The sequence below is a fragment of the Vipera ursinii genome, assembly GCF_947247035.1.
Source record: "Vipera ursinii genome assembly, chromosome: 7".
In the NCBI taxonomy this organism is placed as follows: Eukaryota; Metazoa; Chordata; class Lepidosauria; order Squamata; family Viperidae; genus Vipera; species Vipera ursinii.
In genome coordinates, this window is record NC_139521.1 from 42,490,750 (window position 1) to 42,502,621 (window position 11,872).

General features: G+C 36.3%; 1 protein-coding gene across 3 annotated transcripts; it reads left to right on the forward strand.

Moving 5' to 3' along the window:
- The first annotated feature begins 23 nt into the window (after positions 1–23).
- On the forward strand, positions 24–8,800 carry LOC310643182 (UPF0462 protein C4orf33). 3 transcript variants are annotated; one of them, XM_083367324.1, is made up of 6 exons: positions 24–162; positions 1,964–2,144; positions 4,057–4,117; positions 4,870–4,921; positions 5,027–5,226; positions 7,805–8,800. In XM_083367324.1, the coding sequence occupies exons 1-6, from the start codon at positions 46–48 to the stop codon at positions 7,902–7,904; spliced, it is 711 nt and encodes a 236-aa protein (XP_083223450.1). In that variant the 5' UTR covers positions 24–45; the 3' UTR covers positions 7,905–8,800. The 3 variants fall into 3 exon arrangements, with proteins under 3 accessions (XP_083223450.1, XP_083223452.1, XP_083223451.1); XM_083367326.1 differs by having other exon boundaries at positions 82–115; XM_083367325.1 differs by having other exon boundaries at positions 83–143.
- Positions 8,801–11,872: the final 3,072 nt, after the last annotated feature.

Here is an 11,872-nt window from a genome sequence, read left to right on the forward strand (position 1 = left end):
GATTCTCTAGTTGAGCTGACAAGAACTCTTTTCCATTGGTTTAAAATGGTCACATGCTTCGTTCTTTCCTTTTCCTTCGAATGGAGACGTTGCCGGGTGAAAGTAAACTGGGGTGGTGAGCGGAAGTGCCGTCGCTCCCTTGGGTGCGGATTTGGCGCGGAGGTTTGGAATTACGAGCGGGAGAGCTCAGATTGCAATTTTCTATTCCTAACCTTGGGAGTATGGGTGTTGCTAAAACTCACGGGAGCTTCCTTTGAGTAAAGTTGCACTGAATGCTGGCCGTGGGTGGATTTTCTTTTAGGGTTCTCCCTTAGCTTTTGAAATAGCCCCGTACCCCCATTCACCGCCCTGAGTCCTTCGGGAGAAGGGCGGTATACAAATTATTATTATTATTATTATTATTATTATTATTATTATTATTATTATTATTATTATTATTATTATTATCGTTCCTTGCGGAATTACTGGTTTTGAATAGTTGGTTCTGCGAGCAGAAGTTAAGCCGTTGAAACCAAGTAACTTAAAGGCAGGATGTCTGTTTCATGCAAAATAATTGGCAAACTAAAGGAGATTTGTGTATGTATGAATGTATGCATGTATGAATATGTGCACACACAAACTTAGCGGCAGCGTTAACAATGACCGGAGCAGCTCTTGATAAGCATAGCCGAAAAATAGATTCTATTTCATTTTTGCTTAGCTGTGTGATGTGATTCACCCTTTTGTGATCTTTAAACCGTCAAATCTTAAGACTGTGCAGATGCAGGGGGTAGTAGCAAAGCTAGAGTTGATATTAATTGTGTGGAAATTATTAAAACAGTGAAAATTACAATGATGTTATTGCAGGGATGTGACTATCCAGCTAAAGTTGTTTCTCTGACAATCTAAGAGTCATGCAGAACATCAATTTTCAATAAGGATAAACAAAGTGATGTGACAATTATTGAGGTTCATGCTACCTTGAAAATTTAAAAAGCACAGTCTTGAGAATATGATGTGCTGCAATTGTGTACCTGTTCTGACATATGACTAATGCCCTTAACAACAACAGTATATTTTGTGTTCACATGATAGGCTTTATTATCACTATTTTAAAATCCAGATTAAATATTCTATTTGTGCATTCCTAATTAGTGGCAGGTAAGCAGATCAAATACATAAGGGGAAATTTGCAAAGCTGATTTGCATATTTAAATGCTAAGCACATTGGTTTGTGCTTAAATTGTAAGCCGCCCTGAGTCTTCGGAGAAGGGCGGGATATAAATGGGATTAAAAATAAAAATAAAAAATGTGGTTACTGTGGACAACAATTTTGCTCTTCAAATAATTGAGGAAATCATGATATATTTAAAAAGCTATAAGACCTGGTATACTTTCTTAACTTATTTTCTCTGCTGCTAATATATTGAATATATTTGGAAGTCATATATATGTTGAATAAAAAGTAAGTGAATTGGATTTATTTTAAGCAAATGCTTATCAATGAAATAGATCCTGAAACTAAAAATTGTAGATTTTTATAAGATAATAATATAATAATTCTATAATAGCTAATATATCTTTAATTAAAAGGCAGTTCAATTTGACATACATACTATTAGTATTTATTTATTTTATTATTTTTATTTTTATTTTATTTATATCCCGCCCTTCTCCGAAGACTCAGGGCGGCTTACAAGCTTAGCAGTAGCCTTCATTCTATGTATATGCCTGCTTATTAGGGCTTTCACACACACACCAAGCGGCATTATTACAAAGTCAGCTTAATTGCCCCCAACAATCTGGGTCCTCATTTTACCTACCTCGGAAGGATGGAAGGCTGAGTCAACCTTGAGCCTGGTGGGACGCGAACCTGCACTAATTGCAGGCAGCTGGTGTAACTTAAGGAGGCATTAGCCCACTGCTCCACCAAGGCTCTTTTATGTTAAATATATAATTATTTTTCTTGATATAAAATATTTAGATGGAGTTTAAAATTGAACATACATGGAACAGCCTTCCAGTGTCCCATGATCCAATAATAATCAGCCTGAGTCCAGAAAATACAGGAATACTGATGGAATTGAATGCTCCATTTTTCAATGATCCTCCAGCCCCTCCTGGTGACCCAGGAAAACCATTCAATGGATTATGGGACTATGAGGGTAAGTAAATTTATTGTATTGAGACTTAAAATTTTGAATATTCTGATAGCAATTCTTGCTAGAGCTTCATTTTTTTTCTCCTGTTTTTATAAGTACACACTGTAGCAAAATGCTGATGTGCCAAGTGTTCCTATTTGGGGTGCCTACAGGCCATTTCTTTGCTACTGGCTTAGCTATATAAGGATTTACATTTTTCAGAGCCCAAACCCTGAATTTAACTTGAAAGTCACAATATATAAATTCTACTGATGGTCCTATTGCTTTTGCCTCTGAACATTGTAAACCTATAATGTCTAACCATAAACTATGGCAGTAATTAAAGTCTTCCACTTCTTTCTGAACATAAATATTCAGGTACCATAATCAAATATAAAGATATAGTTTTATCAATAAGATTTAATAACTTTGGTGAATCAATTTTCAGGCTTTTAATGAAAACACTTGTCAGTTTTATATCTAGCCTTTTCATATGATGAAACTATGTTGTTTGCATAGCACTTCTGTTTGTGTTTTTAGCAAACCACTCTGCTATTTGAACCCTCCCATCTTTCATACTAGATAAATGAATTTACAGAAATACTTGGTCAAAATAGATTTTGTGTTATTAATGAGACCTCCAACTGCTCAGCATATTGCTGGTTTCTTTAGTTTATTGACACCATTTTTTAAAAATGATTTTGATAAATCTGGTATCTTAAATATTTGTACATTCATATGCAAATCTGCAAATATGTTAGAATTTTAATGCAACTTAATTTTCTCTTTTTGTAAGTCATATATTACTACTTACATATGCTTTTCTGATCTTACCAAGATAACCATTACCCTCTTGAAGTAAGTTTCATAAATTAGCCTATTATCTGTCTTCATTATAATTCCCCTTACTTCATTATGACTGTTCAAATTAATTAGTATTTGAAATGTTTTGCCTGAACAGAAATATTACTGTGAAATGAAACTGATTTGTTTAATTGGCTGTTTGATTTTTCCATTTGATGTTTCTATAATGCCACTGAAATTGAATTGTTTTATCCTGAACATAAGCTTTTTCACTTTACACCATTGTTTTGCAAAAAAAAACCAACAAAAAAGGATATGCAACCACTTCAGCTCTATGTGTACATTTTTTTAAAAAAAATGTTTTATCAGTTGAAGACAGATCTCAGCTGGTAGTGCATTTTATGAGCTCTAAATTGGATTGTGTTGAGACATGTATTTCCAGAACTTCAAATAGGGATTTAAAAGTTAACAGCGTATGAATGCCAAGTGGGAGTCTGCATGAAGAAGTTGCACATTGTGAAATAAATATCTTGTGGAAGCCATTTGGATAGACCTGTCCTTAATTTTTCATCCTAATTGCATTAAAATGCAGTATTATGATCTCCAAGTAGTTATTTTTCATACATATATTTAGTCCATTAAGTCTGAACTTCTGTCATAGTTTTGTTAAAATTTGTCATAGTTTTAAAACAGTGATGGCTATGATAAAGCATATCCAATGTCTCTGATAGAAGCTTGTACAGTCAGTTTCTGAGTAAGGCTAAAGTAGGCTTCTGAAAAATCTTTTGCATCTTTGTTTTTGTGTGTATGTACGCCTTTGAGTCAGTGTTGACTCTTGGAGAATTCTTGGGTAATCCCTGCAAGATTTTGAAAGTGTTTCGCCTTCTTCCCTAGGACTGAGACAGGGTCACTGGCACAAGATTATCTAGTTGGGTTCATGCCTAAAGCAGGAATAGAAATCAGACTCTCCCAGTTTTTAAACTAATGCCTTAACTATTACACCAGACTAGCTCTTACTTTTGCATCATTAGGGTAGGTAAAATAAGACCACAGTTATGGATGTTATATTCAATATTCTTTCTGTCTATATGAAATATACAAGGTAAAATGAACAACTGTTATATGGTTTTAGTTGTAGAAGCCTTCTTCTTGAATTACCAAACCCAGCAGTACCTAGAAGTAGAGCTCTGCCCGTAAGTAGATATTTCAAATAATTTTTAGAATGTTCTATAACAATGGTTCTCAACCTGTGCCATGATGTCTCACAGGGGGTCCACGAAGGGTTGAAGAAATGTTATGATTTAAATCTTGAGTTAAGTCTTGGTGTTCTGTGGCCATGGTTTGTGACCACAAAAGGTATTTAAAGAGGGTCCGTGGTGAACAAAAGGTTGAGAACCACTGTTCTATAATAATTGCTGAAGCAGTTTTTCATTAGAGTCATGTTTTTTATATATATATATAGCGTCTTGACTGCTGGCAATTGCCTGGACAAGCTCCTGCAGTTTTCTTGGGAAGATTTTAGAAGTGGTTTGTCCTTGCCTCCTTCTTGAGCTGAGAGAATGACTGGCTCAAGGACACCCAAGTGGCTTCATGCCCAAATCAGGGACTAGAACTCATCATCTGCCAGCTTCTAGCCCATCTCCTGGTTTCGAGCCTGGTACTTTAACCACTACACCAAATTGGCTTATATTTTTTTAATTATGTGTGTATCTATCTTGAGATACTTATGTATACATACATACATACACACACCATATGGCTCTACATTGCAGGAAAATTTACTAAAACTAGCCCTGTATCTTTAATGTTTTCACATTCATTATTAGCTGATGGCTGCTGTTTTGCATGTTGACAGTACTGTCTTCAGGTAACATCTAATAAGTACACTCTGGCTGGAGATACAATGCAAGTATTTTTCTGTTATCTTTACATTATATTTTCATAGGCATGGCCAACATCTTGTATTATTTCTTTGTGGCAAACGGAATATCTGCAGAGTAAGTGAACCATTTGAGTTAATTTCCCCCTAAATATGTGAGTGACTCTGAGAAGAAGGTAAATCTGTGTTTTAATTTTTTTTATTTTTTTTACTTTTAACCCAGAAAGAGCTTCCTTTAATATTTGAAGTTTCAAAAACAACTACCAAATGGAGGGGCCGTGCTCATTTGCCTTGGAATTTTTTTCCTCCCAACACTGACAGATTTAATGCATTTGCAATTCATGGAACAGATGTGAATAGAACATATGAAGCACTCTATCCTATTCCTCATAATGAAGTTCACAATAACCAGAAACCTGATTTGTAAGTATATCTGTGATGCCATTTTTTTATGATCTGTGTTGCCATTATGATGATTGAAAGTCTGGAATAGGGAAAAGAATATTTTATTGCCCTATATCCTAAGAGTAAAGTTTTACATATTTATAGTCTACTTTTCATACAAGATCTCAGGTAGCATGCATAGTACACCTATTTTCTCCACAAACTGAGACGGGTTGGGTTCAAAAACCAGATAGGGTCCACAGTCATCTCTCTGAGCCTGGGTTTGAACCTCAGGCTGTCTATCAAACTAACTCTCAAACCACTACAGGTTTGAGAATAAATTTACCAAGAAAATCTAGATTAACTTTGGAATTGTTTCTCTTTGTTTGGAATCAACCAATAGCCCATTTATTATTGCAGAGTTTTCAGAAGAAAAGGCAGGGGGAAGCATTTTACACACACGCTCATGCACGCACCCACACAGGGCTGCAAGCATGCGTGTGATGCAAACTGGGTGTTCTGTTCCAGCCTACGACCGGCCCTGTTGGAATGTCAGGGACAACCCCTTTTTTATATTCAATAGGCTGGAATTAAGCCAACCAAATTTATTTGCAAAAACTAAACGAAACAGTTCAAAACAGAGTTAAACAAATACAGACCGAGACTATATCAGAAGCTCTTCAAACGGTTGCCTTCAGCAACCAGCACCTCCCACACATTCCCCTTTTAAACAGCAGCCTGAAGGCGTGGCTTCTCTTTGCCTTCTCCCGAGGTGCCTCATTGCTTTTCTTTGTTCACTTCTGCTTGTCTGCCTCCTGCTTCGAGCGTCCCTGAACAAAGCCAGCTGTCTTCTTCCAATCTTTCAGGCTCACACAGCTGGGTCTGAGGAGGAACAAGACGGGAGGGGCCTGGCTGAGAGCTCTGCAGTGCATCAGAACTTTCCTCTGCAACCAAAGGCTCTCCAAACCCCTCCTCCTCCTCCTCAGAATTGTCCGACTCAGCTGCCAAAACCACAGGCTGACGCTGAATCACAACATCGGGCGGGGCTAGTGCTTGCATGATACTTGCTAGCCATGCCGTGTTCTTGTGCACAGCGTCCCATTTTTGTGCCCCCAAGGTGCGCTGGCAGCCCCTTTTCGAGCGGCGTGGCAGTGGCAGCCCATATTTGCACCCTGCGGTATAGCGGCAGCCCATTTTCACGGCCCGAGGTGCAGAGGCATCCCATTTTTGTGCCCTGAGGTGTGGCAGTGGCTTGTTTTGTGGTGTCTTGTTTTTGCGCCCAGTGGCCACAGCGCTAGCACGAATGGTGTACACCCACTGGCCAACCTGTCCCGAGACCCATACCAGGCCGTGGCTCACAGGTTGGGGACCTCTGTATTATTGAATATAATAAAACATCTGTTCCTTAAAACACCAATAGCAAAATTATACTTAAAGTTGATTCTTCTGTTTCATATAATTTACAGTGTAAATGTATTGTTTAACATATTTCAAATATATTTCTGAAATATTTTGAAGCTTTATGTAATGCAATAAATATTCACATATTTCTTGTCTTTTATATCTTTCATCTTCATTATTTTGTATCCTTTCTGTGGCCTGGAATTCATAATTTGCTGTATTCCATGCACACTGGTATCTTCTGAATGCTTACTGGTGATGGTTATCTAATTTTTACCCCATTTCCAAACCCTTAATTAGCATCATATGGACAGCTTCAGTTTTTCATGCATATAAATTAATTTGTAGGTTTAGAAAACATTAGGCTAGCAATTTTTTGACAGCTTGGAAACCTCTAGGGTTTAATTTAAAAGAGAAAGCCTTTAGGTATGTGCTGAATGGGACAATATTTTGCATAGAGTCTATCTTCGGAGTGAATGGCTGGTGCTGCTTGCTTATCCCATCCTGTGCGCATATATTTAACTGATTGGTTTGTCTTAATTTCATATAGTGGTGTATCTGAAAGTCTTACATATTTACAGAGAATCCTGTATTTTTCCTAGCAAAAGTCAAAAGATATAAAACTGTGTTTTTTAACCTTAGCAATATTACAATGTGTGGACTTCAAAACTGAGAATTTGCGAGCCAGCATTGCTGGCTGGGAAATTCTGGGAGTTGAAGTCCACACAACTTAATGTTCTAAATGTGGCTCAGTGGTTAGAATGCTTGAAATTTGTTTGAACTGTCTCATTTATCGGACCCCTGACAGCAGTACTGTATTGCAGGCTAACTCTGCTCACACTTCCAGGAATTCAATTCCTTCAATCCTGACCGGCTCAAGGTTGACTCAGCCTTCCATCCTTGCTAAAATGAGGACCCAAATTGTTGGAGGCAACATGCTGATTCTGTAATCCACTTAGAGAGCTGTAAAGCACTGTGAAGCGGTATATAAGTCTAAATGCTATTGCTATTGCTAAGGCTGAAAAAGCCTGGTATAAAATGTGATATTTATGTATATATAAACAGCTGTCAAAGATGTGAACTTTGTTTCTTGAGTGAATGAGCTATCCTAGTGTTTAATAGAGTACAAAATTTTAGTTATTGTCATTATTCTTTGTAGCAATTCAGTAAGAGTGAGAAAGGTTGAATATATGCTTGCTTTTTCTTTTTCTTGCAGCCATCGTCTGGAATATTTTAAAATTTTTAGTTTCAAACAATTAATGGGAGCAGATTGGAAACAGATGGAATCAGACTTGTGGAAATCATGCATTAGATGAAAAATACAAGAATATCATAAGGATTTGACTGAACAATTTTTGTGGGCAGGGATCTTTCTTTTTAGGACTGCAGGTGAGCTTTCATTTGAAAAAACTAGGGACATTTATCAGATTAGAATTATTCCTACTGAATTTTATGGACAAGGAATTAGAAAAGAATTTGGAAAATATAATTGTTGCAAGATTATTCTATGAAAAAAATGGAAATAATGAAAAACATTCAGCAGAAGATTGACTTATGAAATTAACTGAACTTGCAGAAATGATGAAGCTGATCAGTTTGGTGAGAGAAAAAGGGAATCTTTTATGAAACACTGGAAACTTTAAACTTTTTGCTGAAAGAAAAAAATCAATGATTTCAGGATAAAAAGGGAGAAAGTGGATAAAAATATTACCGTACTTGATAGAAATACAGTCAGAAGGTACAATTGTATGTTTTCATTTCCTGAAATTTCCTCTTTTCCTTACTATCTTGGTTTGTATATTTTTACTTTTATTACATTGAAATTTATGTGTATATGTGTGCATATGCATGCATGGACACTTAACACAGCTGATTTACTTCTTTTAAGCTTTTATAAAGATGACAAATTAAGCTACTATAGCAGGCAGAGGTGAACTAGTTATTAGTTACTAATAAAAATAAGGCAGGGGCATTAAGCTCCATTTCTAATGCAGATTAAGATAGATTATTGGACACAGTTGATTTTCTTATAGTACTAGAAAGTCTATACTGGATTAAATGGAAGAGTCTTGGCATCGGGAAAATTTATAGATAATGTTTATGCAATATGTCTATATCTTTGTAATAAAATATTTTATCAGTACCTGGAATCATGTAAAAGTTTTGCTTCCTTTCATCTCTGCATTTTATTATTATTTAAATAAAATCATATCAATTTATAATCTAATCATAGAATTTTTATTTATGGTGTGGAAATAGATGCCAATTGAATTTAGTAGACTTAGCCGCAATGCATAGAATTTTAGCCTTTCTTTAAAGTTTATATGATATTGGCTAGGTTTATTTTTTTCTTTCTACAATTTATAGGCCACTTAGTTCCCAATAACTCTGGGGATCTTACAATTATAACACTAAAAAAGGGAGACATAAAAGAGATCATGAACAGCCTGAACGCAAACATATGAACCAAAAAAAATCCAACCCGGTAGGTGTTTAAACCTTCAGCCTGTCTCAAAGCCAGGGAAAATAACTAGGTCTTTGTTTTCTCAATGTCATCAGGGTGAGAAACATCTGGATCTCATGACTATCTTTCTAAAGAAGGTACACTTCCTGGATTTAGCCAATAGATACTTCTTGGTTGATGGGACCTAGTCTATCCAATCTCAACTAGGGACAGGTCTTCCCTCAAATAATGCATTCATTTTAACCAGAATGGGATTTATTTAATTTTGACTTAAATGTTACCATGGTTCTGCTTAGTCTGTTATACAATTCCAAGCCTCAAGCCTTAATTAAATTATGACTTAGTGCAGTATAAATGATCAACTTGAGGAGGTTGGAGTACTGAAATTACTGTTGGTTTTCTTGACTAATATTTTTAAAGCTATAAAGTAAGAGTATGGAACCTGTGGGCCTACAAGTATTGTGGGATTTCCTGATAACTTCATTCATTGTCAGATAGCTAGTCCTGTATTTTAGTCCATATCTACTCATTTCAAACACATACATGCTTGCTCTGATTTGTAAACAGCAGGCAGCTGTAAACAAAGCAGCTGCTTCCTCCTTGCTTTGTTGTTTTAAAATGCACAAACTGTTAAGGTTAGGAAAAGGAAAGAAAAATTAGCTCAAGTTAAAGGAACCACAGTAGAAAAAGCTGGGAAAAACTTAAGGAAAGCAAACAGGAGCTGTTGCTTTAGGAATCTTTGTTTTAAGGAATGAGTAAGTCTAGGCAGAAAACTACATTAAAGTCTTAATTTTGTTTTTACTTTGTGCTTGGGATTACTTTTTTCTAAATCAGCTCAGTAATTGTGTACTTTGGTCAGCTTTGTGGAGTAAATTAGATAGGAATCACAACCAGTTGAACTATTTCTACTTTACTGGAAAGCTACATTGACATAATTTTGCAGGTATGAAAGTATAATTCCATCACCCTCCTTATCGCTTACAGCCCAAGTGTGTACCTACATGGATGGATCTTTCTGAGCCTTTTGGGCTGCCCACTATCTAGCTGTGGGCTGTGCTCTCTTATCTGAATATTGTCTTTTTGCCCAGTATCCCAAGGTCTTTTCCAGAAACATTAAGAGTTTTTAATGTCAGTTAAAATTTATTTATAGTAGGATTGCCTCTGTGTAGGAACAGCTTAGCAACACTTGTCTATCCAGAACTGTATATTTTTTCATGGTAGATTAAGATGTTACATTTGTATCTCTTCCGTCTCTCATTTTGCATGATAGTACTTACAGTTAAAAATGTTTTCATTCTCTTTTATTTTTTAAAAATAAAGTTTGAGTCTTATTTATATCTTGTGAGATTGGCTTAGCTCCTAAAATGAAAGGAAAAAAAAGCAGGATTTTGCTAGCTATACAACTAATGCTAAAAGGCCAGAAGATGGTGCTAGAAAATCTGTTTATTTTTTCATTTTAATTTCCTGGAAAAGCAGTGAAGCTTGTGGGAGTTTTATCTGTCTCATACACTGTGGCTCAGAGGAAGATAGTGGGTGAAGGATTTCCCTGGAAGACAGATGGTGGCAGCAGGTATACCAACCCACCACACCAAGGCAGGAATCAGAGATGGGGTACATAAAGACATTAGGTTTCCAATAGAGTAATTTTCCAATTAAATAAGTAATTCGAGTTTCAAAGTGAATTAAATGCAAAATATTTTATCTGTACTCGCCAAAGAACTTTTGGAATCAGTATTCTTTCATAGGCTTATGAATGATATATTTAGTTTCTTTCCTGCCACATGCTGAAGCACTTACTGATTCAAGTCATTTTGTCATCTTTAATATGAATATTCTCAGTGACCCATCAAGCTCCTCAGGGTGTTACAGATAGCAAATTTGAGCTGTTGTAATGCTACTTTTGGGTTTGTGAAAATGCTAGACTTTCTGTCTCCAGAATAGCCATTATTTATACATTTATTTTGATAGTAAGGTGGCAGGTATTAAATATCAGGCTTTTAAATTATTTATATAGTTGCCATTAAATAAGCAGGATGAAGTTTTGGGAACATTTTTTCTATGGTTCAAATGTTATCCAGTCACTCTGCAATCTACACAGCACCGATAACAGCTTTAGCAGAAAAGTGACAGGCAAGGCAGATTTATGCAAAAGGCCCAGCTGCAGCTGCTACCCGTTCTTCAAGTGAAACCCAGATTACTAAGCAGCTCTGCTTGAGGAAATGCAGCCCCATCATTAGCCAAAGCTGGAATATTTGGAATTGGAAGGTTTTACATACAAAGTAATTTTGTCTTGCTGAGATTTATTCTAAAATAGTTCATCTCCATCCAGACCCTCATAGCTTCCAGATATACCAGGAGAACACCTTCACAATATCTCCTGTTCAGCCAGCAGTTAAAATGCACAGCTGGGTATCAAGTACATACTAATTATACATGACTCCATCCATGGTTCTAGCAGCTTTAAGTGGATGTTAAAAAAAGATGCTACACGAAGGAGGACTTAGCTTCTCATCCGAATTGCCAGCAACTGAAATTGTACTTAAGGAGGAGAACCATGTAGCAGAGCCCCAGCCCATATTTGCAGTTAGTCCATAAGGATGCCATGATAAATGGTGTTGAAGGCCAGTAAAAGATCAAGCAGAAGCAGGAAGGTTCATTTTACCCTATCTCTACAGGACAAGAATGACCAATGTTGATTCAGTTGGGTCCATTTTCCTTAAAATTCTTTGCAACTGCAACCCCATCACTTCTTTTTGAAAAAGTCAGTTTGAGATCACCTAGTTATTAAAAATTACCAGGTCAAATGATTGCTTTTGGGGA